We start from the raw sequence: 15,286 nt of genomic DNA, 5'->3' as shown, positions 1-15,286 counted from the left end.
GGTGCGCTTACCTCGCCGCTCCCCCCGCCGCCGCCCTCGCAGCCCCCGCCGGGCCCGCACGGTCCGGCCCTCAGGAGGAAGCCATCTTGTCTCCCTCTCCTCAGCGCTCCCTCACCGCCGCCCTGCTGCAGCCGGGGGGGGGGTTGACCGGCGCATCTCTCCTGCTTCCCCCCGCTTCTCCTCCTCTACTCCTCCTCCTTCTCCTCCTTCTCTCCTTCGCCCTCCGCGTAATTTACTCCCTCCCCCCCCCCCCAACAAACACGCGTAACTCGCCCCCACGCAGCGCGACACCGCCCGCCCGCTCCCCCCGCCCGGAGCGGGGACACGGGGACACGGACACGCGGGGAGGTGCCTTAATCCCACACACCCCCACCAAAAAATGGGTGATGAGACCCCCACACCCCGATTGTATCTGTGTGTCCCCCCCCCCACGGGAAACTGAGGCAGCTGGTGACAGGGACATCAACACACAAGGGACAGAACACAGCCCCCCCCAGCAGCCAGGGGTTCCCCAAAGCCACGCTTTACCCCCCTCCCCCCCAAAATATATTTTTTCCTGCCATTAAACCCCAGAGTTCTCATTAATTTGGGGCCCTGGATTTGGGGACGTTGCTAATTTGGGGACATGGTTAATTTGGGGACATGGTTAATGCAAGGACACGGTTAATTTGGGAACAGCAAAGCTTTGCGAGGCTTAAATCCCACACAAGCACCCCCATGTCACCCAGGTGCCCCCTTCTCCCCAAAATCCATGTCTCGGTGATGCGGGGGGGACATTTTCCCATGGGAATGGGCCGGCGAAAGGGTTAAGCCAGGACTGGAATCCTTAAACCAGCCCTGACGGGATCAGCTCCGGCTTTTCCAGCCCGTCTGGAGCTCACAGGTCTCCCCTGCAATGCACACATGGATTTTGGGAGAGGGACGGAGGAAAAAGGGGAGTGGGAAGCCCCCAAACCCTTCCCCATCCGAGGCGACGCTCCTGGGATGCTCCAGCTCTATTCCCGGCCAAATCGCCGGCAAAACTCGGAACAAACTCCAAGGTGCCGAAGGTTTCCCAGCAGCATCCCGCTGAAAAGCGTTTCCGAAAGGATTCGGAGGGGCCCAAGGAGCCCCAGGCCCACGGGATTCCCAGTGGGACGGATAAACCCGATGCCAGGCGGAAAACGTGACCCTGGGTGCGACGTCCCCATCCCTGTGACATTCGCTCGGGCTCGTCCCTTCCCAAAAGGGCCACAGTGAGCCGAGAGGTGACAGCAACACCGAGCCAGACCCCAACCTCTGCTCCGAGCAATAAATAGGAATAAACTGATGCTGTGAACTGGTTGCTCCCCAATTTCCAACCTTTGCGCTGACGGCTGCAAACCCCCCTTTCCCCGGCCGAGCTCGGCGCCAACGCAGAAAACATGAGGGGGGATTTAATTAACGCAAACGCCTCCATCCTCCCACCCTCCTCATCCTCCTCCTCCAGCTGGACAGGGCGATTTGCTCCCGAGTCGTTTTTGCTGTTTTCGCAGCCAAAATGTGAAATATTTCCAGTGCAAGCGTCACTCTGGATTAACTGGGGACACGGCCGGCGGGCAGGTGACGATCCCACAGGTGACACTGGGATGTACCAGCCAAAAACAAGACAAACCCCAGACCTGCCCTTCATCCCACCCATCACCTGGATGCTTTTTCTTTGTTGGAGATGCCAGACTCATTTTGGGGCGATTTCATGCCAGCGAGAAGAAAAAAAGAAGCAACAGCCCAACTCACCAGGAAAACCCCTTGAGATGGACGAATTTAGTAACTTTTTATTAGCGATGCTTTAAATGAGATTATCCCTAATCTCCGCCATTCGGCACCGAGACAGCTTGCCAAATTCGGTTGGGGCTTTCATTTCCCAACGCCGGGGACGTGCCGGGGACACTTTGATCTGCATCACGTCCCACCAACCACCTGCCAAAGCGGTTTTGGGGTCCCGGTGTCACCGATCCCACCGGGAATGGGGTTTCTCGTGGGATTTATTTAAGTTTCATCCCCTCCAAACTGGGGGAGAAGGGTCGGAGCATCCTCCCCTCCACTAGCCCATCTTTCCCGGGTGGTTTGGGCGCCTCTTGCTTCAAACCGGCGGCTCCCCGGCGCCGAGCGAGGCTTTGCCGTGTATTTTGGTAATGAGCAGGTTGACGATGATTAGTTATGCAAACGGCATCGAGAGGCGCCCGGGGAGGGTCCAGTGGGACGGGGAGCGGAGCAAAACCTCGACCTGCAGCACCGTCCCTCCTCCTCCTCCTCTCCCAAAACCCCCATGGATGGAGCCGCGTCGCCCAGCGTGGAAACCAAACCCCGCGGTTCGGTGCCCCACAGCACGAAGGCGGCGATGCGAGGGGAGACGCCGGCTTTGCCGAGCCGGCCGAACGGGCAGAACCGGTGCTGGGGGAAGGAGCCGGCTCCTCGTGTTCTTTCCTTTGCCAAAACACCCCGGGAAATGTGCCGGGACGTGGGAAGCGCGGCACACCCCGCGGGAATCCCAGCCGGGGGGATCCCACCGCTCCCGGCTCCGGCAACACCGGCATAAATCATCTTTTTTAACGCGTCCACCCCAGAAAAGCGCCGGGGCTCCAATCCCCACCGTCAGCCGTTTTCACCGGCACTTTGTCAAGGGCAAAGTCCGTCCTCGTGCCATTTCCAAGCCGCTTGTCCCCGTGTCCCCACCGTCCCGTCCCACCCGCCAGCCCAAGGGCAAAACCAGACACAACCCGGAGGCTCGAGGCGGTCGCTCACCCCCAAAAAAACCCAAAGCGGCATCAACTTTTTAGCGAGCAAAGTCATAAAAATAAACCCCACCGAGACGTCCCCACTGCCCCATTTCGGACCCCCCCGAACCCGACACGATATTAGAAATCCCGGTTCCAACCATCCCAGCCGGTCAAACCAGAAGCGCCGATGGAAAACACCGTAATTTTCGGTGGGGAAAGCGCCACGACTCGTTAGCGCGGCGACGCTCCCCCCGGGCACGGCTCTGCCCTCCACGCACCCCTTTCTTTTTGGGGGCCCCCACCCCCCCAAACAGCACCCGAGTGTGTTTCACAAAGCATTTTGCTCTTTTATACCAAGAAATGCAACAAAATTCAATTTAAAGGTGGGGGTTTGTCCCACGCATCTGCCACCCACCCCACGGTGGCGTTTTGGGGACACCCCAGTGACGAGCGGAGTTTGGAGAGGGGGGGGTTTAAGGCATCAAAGCGGCTTTTAAAGCAACAGAAAGTCCCGTTTCCCGCGGAAATACACTTAAAAAAATAAACCCAACAACCAACCAAGAAGGGGCTTTCCCTGCCAACCCCGCTACGAGTTACAGCGACGTTACAACCAACCCAAAGAGACCATAAATCACCCCAAAAAGGTGAAGGTGATCGAGGTGGATGGATTTGGGGGGAACTCACCTCCTGGTGAAACCCCTCGCTGTCCATGGAATGTTAGATTTCGGGGCTCCCCCCCGCTGCAGCGGAGCGGGGGGCACGGGTGGCCGGACCGGGCTGGCACAGGAACCGGGGACCCGGCGAGAGGGACATCACGGTGTCACCGTCCCCCCCACACCGGGGGGACAGCGGCGACTTCTGCGGGGACAGAGACGACGGCGAATGAAGCTCCCGGCTTGGCGTGAGTCACCCCAACTTTGAATTTCCACCCCGGGGGCGGCTCCGCTGCCTCCCCACCCTTCCCTCCTTCCCCCCCCCAAAACTCCCACCCAAACAGGGGTGCTGCCCACCCCCACCCCCCCTAATCCCACCCCTTTATTTCTTCCAACCCCTTTATTTGCCATTTTTCCCCTCAAAACCGCTTTGCGCAACTTCGCCCCTCCGCCGCGCAACTTCTGCAACTTTCCACCCCCCCCCCCCCGCCAACACCCCCAAATTTAGATACAAAGAGCGTTACCGGAAAAAAGGGGTTCAGCGCCCCCTTGGAAATGGGGGGGGCTCGACCTGGTGGAGGATTTTTTTTGTTGTTGGGGGGGTGGGGAAGGAAAATAGGGGTGAAATGGGGCTGCAAATTGCCCCCCCCACCCGGCAAGTGGGTGTTGCAGCGGAGCTGCACGTTGCTGCTGCTGCTGCTGCTGCGTCCTTTGTTCTGCAGGCGCCCGCTCGGGGGGACCCGCCGGCCCGGGGGGGGCTTGGGGACAGCAGCCTGGGACACCCCCCATAATGCTTTGCGGCAAGCAAGGGGTTGGGGGGGCACCCAGACCCCCTGGGGTTACAATGTGGGGGGGGTTAGGAGGTGAAATCTGGTGCTTTTGAAGGGTTTGGGGGGAAGTGAGGGGGGGTGTTTATTGTAGGGTCAGCTGCTGGGGGGGTGCAGTGGGGTGTTATTGTAGGGTCGCTGGATAAGGGGGGGGCAGTGGGTTGTTATTGTAGGGTCGCCGGATGTGGGGGTGCAGTGGGGTGTTATTGTAGGGTCACTGGATAAGGGGGGGGCAGTGGGTTGTTATTGTAGGGTCGCCGGATGTGGGGGTGCAGTGGGGTGTTATTGTAGGGTCGCTGGATAAGGCGGGGGGAAATGGGTTGTTATTGTAGGGTTGTCAGCTGTGGGTCCGTACCAGTTTGTTATTGTAGGGTCGCCAGCCGCGGGTCCATTCGGGTTGTTATTGTAGGGTCGCCAGCCTGGGGTCCAGCCGGGTTGTTATTGTAGGGTCGCCAGCCGCGGGTCCAGCCGGGTTGTTATTGTAGGGTCGCCAGCCGCGGGTCCAGCCGGGTTGTTATTGTAGGGTCGCCAGCCGCGGGTCCAGCCGGGTTGTTATTGTAGGGTCGCCAGCCGCGGGTCCATCTCCGCGTCCCCGCTCTGTTGTTATTGCAGGGTCGTTAAGCGGAGTCCGCGCAGGTCCCACTCTGTTGTTATTGTAGGGTCGCTGGAGAAAACCCCGGCTCCTGTGCCCCCCCAAGCCCCCCACCTTCACCCAAACCCTACCCCATAATTCTCCCCCCACCAAATTCCCCGTTTCTTGCCCCCAAATCTGCCCCCCCCCGCTACCTCCGGGGCAGGTGCCCCTCACACGTGCTCTGCCCCACCCCCTGCAGGCCCCGCCCCCCGTGTTTATGTAGGGTCGCACACTCCCCCGCCCCCTCCTCCAAAGGCGGGAAGGGGCTGGGCCACCATCCCCGCCCCCCCACACCAAGGGGTCCCCCCTGAAGAGCCAACCCCCCTCCCCAGCCGAATCCACCCAAATTCCCAAGGTTTACCCCCAAACCCAACCCAGTGTGACCCACAGGGCACCGTGTCTCCCCCGCCACCTCCACAGGGTCACCCCCCAACTCCCCCAGCCACAGACACCCCAAAATCACAGGAACGATGTCACCCCCTGGGACAGCACCCACCAGAGCCCTCCCAACCCCCCACCCGCGGGTCAAGACACAGAAGAGCTCAACATTGCTTTGTTTTTAATTTAAGGGAAAAAATATATATACACCTAAAATAACCAAGTAAGGGGGTTGGTGAAACTTAAACATCACGATTTTTCTGTTGGAATTTAACCTTATGGAGCATCCCTGGTTCCGGCCCCCCTGGAGGGTCCCTGTGGATGGGGAGGGGGTGGCAGTGGTGACAGGGAACCCCAAACATGTGGGGGAGCACAGGGAGCACCCCGAGGCTCATCCCGCGGCTGCACCTCCCAATTATTCGCCTTAAAACTACCCCGTGCTGCCCGCGCTTTAAATACACCCCTCGCCCGGATTGAAAGGGCCAAGGGGGACAGTTGGGGACCAGGATCTGTCCCTTGTCCTCGGCGTCGGGATCTTTGGCGGGGGTTTCAGGGCTCCAACGCCCGGTGAGGGTCGGGGCGCGATGGTGAAGCTTCGGCTCGAAGTGCCGCCGTAAACGCCTCCACCTGCAGGGAGAAGGCGACTGAGACACTGGGACGGCACTGGGACGGCACTGGGACGGCACTGGGACGGCTCTGGGACGGCTCTGGGACGGCTGAGGTTTAAACCAGCTCGGCCCAAGGGCGTGGAAATTATTTTAGCCGTGGAAAAAGGAAGATGAGGCGGCGGCTCGGGGGTCAGCAGGACCCCGAGAGCAGTCCCAGTGCTCCCAGTAAGGGGATGTCACCGAGCCGTGCCCACCTGCGCCATGAGGACGCCCTGCACGGCCACGTCGTGCTCAAAGTCCTTGTCCACGTCCAGCACCAGGACGGGTGCGTCCTTCACGTCCTCAAAGTGGACCCTGAAGAAATGAAAAAGGGGTGAAACCAAAGAAACCCCCAAAGCGGGGAGGTCACCCCAAACCCGCGGCTGGTCCGGGTGCCCAGGGGAGCACGGGGGGTGCAGACTGGGACTCACTTGGTGGTTTTCTCCACCAGCCAGTGCTCGTGCTGGGCGTGGAGCTGCTGCAGGTAGTGCAGCTGGATCCCCCCCTCCTCGCTCCGCGCCCGCCGCCGCAGCCGCTCCAGGCATGTCTGCGCCCGCACCGGGGTTAACGGGAGAGACCGGAGTTAACGGGAGAGATGGGACGGTTACTGGGATGCGGGGAGAGATGGTAATGGGAGAGATGGGAGAGGGAGTGAACGGGATGCAGGAAAGGAGAGGTGAACGGGAAGCAGGGAGACGGGAGGTTAACAGGAGAGACGGGAGGTTAACGGGAGAGACGGGAGGTTAACGGGAGAGACGGGAGGTTAACGGGAGAGACGGGAGGTTAACGGGATGTGGGACAGATGGAAGGGTAGTTGGGGAGAGGGAGATTGACAGGATGTGGAAGACAAGGATACAGGGAAACAGGAGATTAATGGGATGTGGGAAAGGTGGAAGGTTAACGCGAGAGACGGGAGAGAAGGAAAGTTAACAGGAAAGATGGGAGAGGGAGGTTAATGGGAGAGACGGGAGTTAACGGGACGTGGGAGAGATGGAAGGTTAACGGGATGTGGGGGAGAGGGGAGGTTACTGGGATGCGGGGAGAGATGGTAATGGGAGAGATGGGAGAGATGGGAGAGGGAGGTGAACGGGATGCAGGAAAGGAGAGGTGAACGGGATGCAGGGAGACGGAAGGTTAACGGGAGAGACGGGAGGTTAACGGGATGTGGGATAGATGGAAGAGGGAGGTTGATGGGATGTGGAAGATGAGGATATAGGGAAACGGGAGATTAATGGGATGTGGGAAAGGTGGAAGGTTAACGGGGGAGATGGAAAATTAACAGGAAAGATGGGAGAGGGAGGTTAATGGGACAGATGGGAGTTAATGGGACGTGGGAAAGATGGAAGGTTAACAGGACATAGGGAGATAGGAGGTTAATGGGAGAGATGAACGGGATGCAGGAGACAAGAGGTTATGGGATGCAGGGAGACGGGATGTTAACGGGAGACAGGAGGGAGGTTAACAGGGTAATGGGACTGATGGGATGTTAACAGGAGACGGGGGGAGGTTACCGGGATAAGGGGGTCCAGCACAGCCACCCCGGGGGAGGGACCGCAGCCGAACACCAGACACCCCCATCAAACACCCCCATTAGACACTGCAGCCCCCCCTCTCCAAAATCCACCCCACAGCAAGACTCCCACCCACATTCCCACGGGAAGCTCGGCAATTCCTGGTCAAACCCCAACATTCTGGCAATTCCAGGAGCTCAGAGCCGAACCCCCGCGTCCCCGTCCCCGCTGAGCCCACCTGCGGCGTCGCCCGCAGGTAGAGGAAGCCGTGCAGCGCGGCGCGGGGCCCCAGCTGCCGCAGCAGGAACCCGTGCCAGTCCTGGTAAATGGCCCATTCCAGCGGCTGCAGGTGTCCGGCCTCAAAGAGGTTCTTGGCAAAAACGTACCTGGAAGGGATGGAGAGAGGGGATGGGGCAGCTGGCATTAGGACCTCCCACCATCTCCATGCCCAGGCGGCTTCACGGCTATTTATTCACCTTTTTTTTGCACAAAGCAGGAACTGTGAGTGTTTAATTAGGGCAGAAAATGTTAATTTGGGGCTGAGCAATCACAGAATCATTTTGGGCGGAAAAGCCTCTTGAGCTCATCGAGTCCAACCATAACCCACCCCTGGCACTGCCCCATGTCCCTGAGAACCTCATCTCCATGTCCAACCCTCCAGGGATGGTGACTCCACCACAGCCCGTTCCAATGCCCCACAGCCCTTTGGGGAACAAATTATCCCAAATTTTCAACCTCAACCTCCCCTGGCGCAACTTGAGGCCGTTTCCTCTGCTCCTGGCGCTTGTTCCTGGGGAGCAGAGCGCGACCCCCCTGGCTCCAAGCTCCTTTCTTTTCATACCATTCACACATTTTCCAAGCAGCCGTGAGCAAAACTTATTTGGGGTATAACAACATCCCAAATTATCCAACAAGCACGTTTCTGTAATTAAGCATCGCTCAGGACAGCAGCTCCGGGACAGAACCTGCGCCACAGGGATGCTCATTATCCCATTTAACCCCTTCATCCCAATTTAAATCCGGGGGTACCTGTCGCTGTAGACGGAGCGTTCGAAGACCCGCACAGGGTGGGGGGTCCCGGGGGGCCACTCGGGCGGTGGTTCCAGCATCGCCTTGAGGCGGCCGAGGCAGGAGAAGGTCTGGAAGGTGTAGGACCAGCGCGCCGGCTCCTGGTACATCATCTGCAGCAGGTTGGCAGAGCCCACGGCCGCCTGCCAAATAAAAGCCGGGGGGTGAGGTTGTGACCCCCACCCACAGCGCGGTGCGGATGGTGCCGCCACGTAACCAGGAGCCGGTGTTACCTGCGCCGTGCCGCTGGCTGGTACCTTCTGCCATTGTGCCACGGGCTCGGTCACCAAGTGCCACTCGGGGAAGGTGGCACCCAACAGCTTCAGGAAGGTGGATTTGCCCACGGCTGTGGGGAGAAGGGGGGGCAGCGCAGGGTGAGCCTGTGCCCACCCCCGCCCCGACCCACTCGTGGGGTAACGCAGGTTTTTGGGGTGTCCCCCCTCTAAGCTAGGCAGCAAGAATCATTAATTACAGAAGTTAAATTGGACCCTAAGATGCTTCAAGCTGCGCACCTCCCACCCCAAATCTTGCCCCCACCCCTCTCCAGTCCCCCCCTACCACCAGTGCCCCCCCCCTCCCCTTGTCCCCCCAGGTGTCCCCGTCCCCCCCCGGTACCGATGTTCCCCTCCAGGGCCAGGCGCAGGGCGGCCCCGCCCCCCCACATCCCGCCACCGCTTCCGCTTTCCCGCGTCATATGCAAATGACATGGAAACGGACGGTGCGCGCTGCCCCGCTTGACGTCACGGCGCGGGGGGGGCGGGAACAGCCGCGGGAGGCGGGGATGGAGGCGCGTGCAGGGCGGGGGATGGTAATTTATGCAAATGAGACCCCGCCCACAGCTCGGGGTGGGGCACCTAGAGGGGGCGGGGCACCGGGGGGGGCCACCAGCGGGAGGGCTGGGGACACCAAGGTGGGGTTTGGGACACCAGTGTGGGTCTGGGGGCACCGAGATGGGACTGAGGGTACCAGTATAGAGTTTGGGACACCAGCATGGGACTGGAGGCACCAGGATGGGGACAAGGGCGTTGACGTGGGGTTGGGGACATCAACGTGGGGTCAAGGACGTCATTGAGGGCACCAGCATGGGGTTGGGGGCACCAGTGTGAGGTCAAGAACATCAACATGGGGTTGGGGCCACCGGGTGAGGGTTGGGGCCAGCAACATGGGGTCAGGGTCACCAAAGTGACACTGGGAGCATCAGCTTGGGGTTGAGGGCAACAACATGGGGTTGGGGACAACAACATGGGGTCAGGGGCATAACATGAGGTCAAGGACATCAACATGGAATCAGGGACACCAACACGACACTGGGGGCATCAACAGGGGGTTGGGGACACCAGTGTGACGTAAGGGACACCAACATGACACTGGGGGCATGAACACGGGGTTTGGGGCAATAACATGGGGTCAGGGACACCAACACAACATTGGGGGCACCAACATGGGGTCAGGGACACCAACACGGGGTCAGGGACATCAACACAACATTGGGGGCACCAACATGGGGTCAAGGACATCAACACAACATTGGGGGCACCAACATGGGGTCAAGGGCATCAACTTGGGCTTGGAGGCACCAATCCAGGGTTGGGGTCATCAAGGCGAAGTCAACGGCATCACCATGATGTCAGGGACACGAAGATGGGACCATGGGCACCCATGTGAGGTCAGGCTCCCCCATCCCTTCCCTCCAACTACCCTCAGCCCCCCCCAACCCCTCCCACCCCTCAACACCCCCAAAATCTGCTAGAAAAGGGGCAGAGCCTGGAGAAAAGGCTTTAATGCGCAGTGGATGGTGGGGAGGAGCAGCGGGGACCGAGGACGAGCGGGGTGCCCCGGCACGGGGGGCCGCTGCGGGGTGGGGAAGGGGCTTAGAAGCATTTTCGGTGGACGATGGAAGGTCCGGCCTCGTCGTACTCGGGTTTGCTGATCCACATCTGCTGGAAGGTGGAGAGGGACGCCAGGATGGAGCCGCCGATCCACACCGAGTACTTCCGCTCCGGCGGGGCGATGATCTGCCGAGACATGAGCCGTTAGGACGCACCCCGTGATGTCCCCCCCTCCCCAAACCTGCGCCAGGGGGTGTTGGTGGCCACGGTTTGTCCCCCACACCACCACCTACTTTGATCTTCATGGTGCTGGGAGCCAGCGCCGTGATTTCCTTCTGCATGCGGTCGGCGATGCCGGGGTACATGGTGGTGCCGCCGGACAAGACATTGTTGGCGTAGAGGTCCTTGCGGATGTCGATGTCGCACTTCATGATGGAGTTGTAGGTCGTCTCGTGGATGCCAGCTGACTCCATGCCTGGGGGGGGAAAAAGGGGCTGTCAGCTCCCTGACCCCCACCCACACCTCCTCAAGGCTCTCCAGAAGAGCCATGGGGACACCTATGGGTTTTTCCCCCCTGTTTGGGGTGCAAAGAACTTGGGGAAGCCTCAGTGGGGCACCCATGGGTGCTGTTTGCCCGCTGCTGGGGATGGGGGGCAACCACTGAAGGGACAGAAAGATAATTCGGGGGGCTCACCGATGAAAGAGGGTTGGAAGAGGGTCTCGGGGCAGCGGAAACGCTCGTTGCCGATGGTGATGACCTGCCCGTCGGGGAGCTCGTAGCTCTTCTCCAGCGAGGAGGAGGAGGCGGCTGTGGCCATTTCGTTCTCAAAGTCCAGAGCCACGTAGCAGAGCTTCTCCTTGATGTCACGCACGATTTCCCGCTCGGCTGCAGGAAGCCACGGCGAAGAGGCTCAACCCGGTGCCGCTACAGCACCGCGGGGACCCCGTCACCCCGTGCCCCGCTCCCCGGCCCCGTACCGGTGGTGACGAAGGAGTAGCCCCTCTCGGTGAGGATCTTCATGAGGTAGTCAGTGAGGTCGCGGCCGGCCAAGTCGAGACGCATGATGGCGTGGGGCAGAGCGTAGCCCTCATAGATGGGCACGTTGTGGGTGACGCCATCCCCGGAGTCGAGGACGATACCTGGGATGGGGGGAGGAAGGTGAGGGGGCGCTCAAAGCCGCCTTGGTCCCTTCCCCATCGTGGGTGGTTGATGCCGCGTGTCCTACTCACCGGTCGTGCGGCCGGAGGCGTAGAGGGAGAGGACGGCTTGGATGGCGACGTACATGGCGGGGACGTTAAAGGTTTCGAACATGATCTGAGAGGGAGGGGGAGAGGTTAGGGGGAGCATGAGGGTCCCCAGTGACACCCCATCCCGACCCACGGGGGCCTGCGCCTTCCCGGGGAGGCACAACACGCGGATCATCGCGTTGCATGGAAAAATAAGTGGATGGACGCGTTGCATGGACACGCGGCGCAGTGCACGGCATGGAGCAACACATGGGTTGGTTCTTGGAGGGTCAGCACATTAGGTGGTCAATCCGTGGGTCCATGTGAGCACATGGACACCCCACCAAGAGGGACATCCCCATCGCGCTCCTCAACCCCTCGCCAGCCCCTCCGGGCTTATTGAACCCCCAAACCCTCCAGCCCTTCCCGCAGTTTTGGAGGGTCTGTCCCCATCCCTGGGGATCCCGTGGCTCCTCACCTGGGTCATCTTCTCCCGGTTGGCCTTGGGGTTCAGGGGAGCCTCGGTGAGCAGCGTCGGGTGCTCCTCGGGGGCCACGCGCAGCTCGTTGTAGAAGGAGTGGTGCCAGATCTGGGGCAGGCAAAGGAAAATTAGGGGGTTTTACCCCAAAATGAAGCCGCGGCCAGCGCCCACTCCCTGTCGCAGAGGTCGGGGGGTGTCTCACCTTCTCCATGTCATCCCAGTTGGTGATGATGCCGTGCTCGATGGGGTACTTGAGCGTGAGGATACCCCTCTTGCTCTGCGCCTCGTCGCCCACGTAGCTGTCTTTCTGCCCCATGCCTACCATGACACCCTAACGCCGGCGGGAGAGACGGCCTCGTTAGCCTCATTTCGGTGATTAAAGCAGCGTGGGGGGTGCTTTTTTCCCCCCCCGGGTACCAACCTGGTGCCGGGGCCGCCCAACGATGGAGGGGAAGACGGCGCGGGGGGCATCATCGCCGGCAAATCCGGCTTTGCAGAGGCCGGAGCCGTTGTCACAGACCAGGGCGGTGGTTTCCTCGTCGCACATGGTGGGGCCGGGAGCGGTTGGTGCTCAGGGGGACCTGGGGGAAAGCTGGGGCAAAATAGGGGAACAATCATTAAAAGGTTGGAGGGGGAAAGGGTTACACCACGTCGTGTCCGGCTTCGGGGGTCCTGAGGGTCCTTGGGGACGTGCGGTCCTTAAAAATCCTCCGCGTCCCATGCCGAGGGGTGGCTGTGGGTCCAACCCCAGTGCGGCGGTGCTGGGAGCGGGTGCTGCTCGGTGCCAACGCTGCTTCTCCATCCTTCGCCCCAAACGGGTGCCAAAACTCCTGCCCGGGGAGCTCTGGTGTCACCGTCCCCAACCCAGGGGAGGCAAAACCCTCTGGTTTGGTCCTGTCTCAGCAGCTGCTCAGACCTCGCATCCTTTCCCAAAAATGGGAATGAAAAATAGAAATAGCCCTTCCTGGGGGGGGCGCCCCCTTTCACGACCCTCCTGAATCCGGAGGGAAGCAGCAAAAAAACCTCACAGGAGCCCAAAATAGACAAAAAAAGGGAAAAAAAAAAAAAAAAAGTAAAAACCAACATCACCAATAAAACAAAACAAAATTAAAACCCCAAAATCTCAGGCATTTCTGGAAAAGCATGACCCACTTTGGCCGCAACCCAGCTCTTGGCGCCTCGGTGGAAACCCCCAGTTGTGGGGTCATCGCGGGGTTGTCACCCCTCCCGTGCCATGCGAACTGAGCCGGGGCCACCCCATAAGCACCGGGGCACCCCAAACCCCCCAGGGTCTCTTTTCCCTCCCGCCGTCCAAGCAAAAGGGAAATGGGGAGCGGGTCGTACTCACCGCGGAGGCGAGAGCTCCTTTCCTCTGGGACCGAGTCCCGATGCGCCTTTGGTATAAATACCAGCGAGTCCGTGAAACCTCAGAGGCGGATCCTCTCTAAACAAAGACCCTAAATAGGCTAAGTGATGGTGCGGTGGCCATATGGCCATATAAGGTGTTTTATTTCATTAAATTGACCTTGGACTGATGGTAGGACCCAGCACAGTTAATTATTATAAGAAAAAACGTATGTGGGGATGCTTGGGAGGCAACATCCCATTTGTGAATCTGTTCCTTTTATGCTCCGCTCCCATAAACAAGTGAGGCACAAGTCCTTATAAGCGACGGTTTTGGGAAAAAGGAGATGGAAGCACCTCTGGTTCCTGGGGGAGAGAGGGGAGAGACCCCCCCCAGGTGTCAGGGGGTGTCGGGGCTCCATCCTGGGGACATCCCAGCACCGGGGTGGGAATTTGGCATCACCAAAATCCTGAAAATGTACCAGCTCGGTGCATCGCATCCTCCCGGCCTCGGTTTACCCCCGGGCGCTTTTGGGATGTGTCTCCCTGCGGTTTCCTCTCTCTGCCCCTATTTTTGGGGTTTCGCTGCCCCAAAGCCCCTCATCCCCAAATCCTCTTGTCCCCCAAATCCTCGGCTCGAGCAGGGCCGGGATGGTGGGCGTGAATCCCAGCCCGGTGTCACGGTGCACCCACCTCCCACCCCTCCCCATGAGGAATTTGGATGCAGGATAAGCCTGGACCCCCCGAAAAGGGACAATACAAGCGCTGTCCCCTGTCCCCTCTGCCGAATGCAGCATTGGGGGGGTCCAGAGCCACCCCCAGCCCTGCAGATGCAGGAGCCGCAGGGTCCCATGGCCCTCGCAGAGGCCACCAAACCCCCCGGTTGCCTTTTGATGGGACGTGGTCCCACAGTGGGGACTGTCCCCAAGCACCCAGGGCAGGGGCGAGGTGGGAGAGATGCCCTGGAGCCACCACCCAGACCTGCGGGGACACGGGCGGCAGATGGGGAAACTGAGGCACAAGGTGCCCAGGCTGCCTCATGCTTTGTGGGGTCCCCAGATGTGCTTGGGATGGGGACATCGAGGCACAGGAATAAGGACCAAGAGCTGCAGGGTCTCACAGAAGGGACACAAGGGTCTTGGTGTCCCCCTGGCCATGGAAGGAGGGGACACAACATTCCTGGTGTCCCCCAGGCCCTGGAGGGAGGAGACACAATGTTCCTGGTGTCCCCCAGCCCTGGAGGGAGGGGACTTCAAGCTGTCACTCCACGGGGCAGGACAGGGACACGGTGTCACCCTGGCATGACCAGCCCGCTCACACCTCCAACAGCGTCCCCAGTTGGTGGCTCTGCCCAGGTTGTCCCTTCTGGGAAAGCCCCCGCTGGGTTTGTCCCCTGGGTCCCCTGCCCGTGCACTTGTCACCATCCCCACCGCACGCCCCGAGCGCTGGGGACCTGCCGCTGCCTCGCGTCCCAGCCCGGTTCCTTTGGTTTGCCGCCAAACATGAGGTCACCGAGGCAAAAGGTTGCCATATATGACATGCTGCAAAAAAAATTAAAAAATAAAATATTATTAACCCTAAACCCAGCAGAGAGTAGGGAACATTTAACAAGTTGGATGGAAGGAGCAGCCTGGAGAGCACGGCCACACTGGGGGCTGCGCGGTACTGCTGGTGTGACCCTGTCACTCCCTGGGGTGTGGGGACGGTGCCCAAAGCCACAGAGACACCCCCGACCCCCAGGCAGGTGCAAACCGCAGGGTATTGACCGCACACCCCGCTCCGCAGGACCAAACCGCGTCACCTCCCATCCCCAGGGACAGACGGGTCGACTCCAAGCTCCCCGTCCCCACCAGCCCCCCAAACCACCCCGACCCCCGTCACCGCATCCCCCCGGGCTGGGAAACCTCAGCGCGGGCAGTTTGAAGCGGGGCCGGCGGCGTAAAGCCCTA

The 15,286-nt window shown here is 60.4% G+C and overlaps 3 protein-coding genes across 5 annotated transcripts in view; all 3 read right to left on the bottom strand.

Moving 5' to 3' along the window:
* The window catches only part of TET3 (tet methylcytosine dioxygenase 3), a 22,260-nt gene extending 17,226 nt beyond the window's left edge, over positions 1-5,034 (bottom strand). Inside the window, exons 1-3 of one of the 2 annotated variants that reach the window (XM_082072747.1) lie at positions 5,005-5,034; positions 4,574-4,815; positions 3,423-3,596 (exon numbers count right to left, since the gene is read on the bottom strand). In XM_082072747.1, coding sequence (XP_081928873.1) covers positions 3,423-3,449 — 27 coding nt within the window. In that variant the 5' untranslated portion in view covers positions 3,450-3,596; positions 4,574-4,815; positions 5,005-5,034. Of the gene's footprint in view, positions 1-11; positions 68-3,422; positions 3,597-4,573; positions 4,816-5,004 lie in introns of those variants that run through there. The other variant, XM_082072748.1, reaches the window with a different exon arrangement.
* A 360-nt stretch (positions 5,035-5,394) lies between these two features.
* Positions 5,395-9,150, bottom strand: DGUOK (deoxyguanosine kinase; the record flags this gene model as incomplete). The annotated part of the gene is made up of 7 exons (XM_082072568.1): positions 5,395-5,857; positions 6,093-6,192; positions 6,309-6,424; positions 7,627-7,774; positions 8,418-8,599; positions 8,690-8,802; positions 9,072-9,150. 7 exons carry the CDS (start codon positions 9,148-9,150, stop codon positions 5,780-5,782), a joined length of 816 nt encoding a protein of 271 aa, XP_081928694.1. The 3' UTR covers positions 5,395-5,779.
* A 1,084-nt stretch (positions 9,151-10,234) lies between these two features.
* ACTG2 (actin gamma 2, smooth muscle) lies at positions 10,235-13,885 on the bottom strand. Of its 2 annotated transcripts, XM_082072521.1 has the most exons (9): positions 13,342-13,885; positions 12,415-12,585; positions 12,196-12,324; positions 11,991-12,101; positions 11,516-11,600; positions 11,264-11,425; positions 10,980-11,171; positions 10,579-10,760; positions 10,235-10,471 (listed from the first exon to the last, which is right to left on the bottom strand). In XM_082072521.1, the coding sequence occupies exons 2-9, from the start codon at positions 12,538-12,540 to the stop codon at positions 10,328-10,330; spliced, it is 1,131 nt and encodes a 376-aa protein (XP_081928647.1). In that variant the 5' UTR covers positions 12,541-12,585; positions 13,342-13,885; the 3' UTR covers positions 10,235-10,327. The 2 variants fall into 2 exon arrangements, with proteins under 2 accessions (XP_081928647.1, XP_081928648.1); XM_082072522.1 differs by having other exon boundaries at positions 12,415-13,885.
* Between the last annotated feature and the right edge of the window lie 1,401 nt (positions 13,886-15,286).

This window comes from Streptopelia decaocto (assembly GCF_964273445.1).
Source record: "Streptopelia decaocto genome assembly, chromosome: 25".
NCBI classification, from domain to species: domain Eukaryota; kingdom Metazoa; phylum Chordata; class Aves; order Columbiformes; family Columbidae; genus Streptopelia; species Streptopelia decaocto.
Note: the sequence above shows the minus strand (reverse complement) of the source record. Positions and strands in the feature narration are given on the sequence as shown.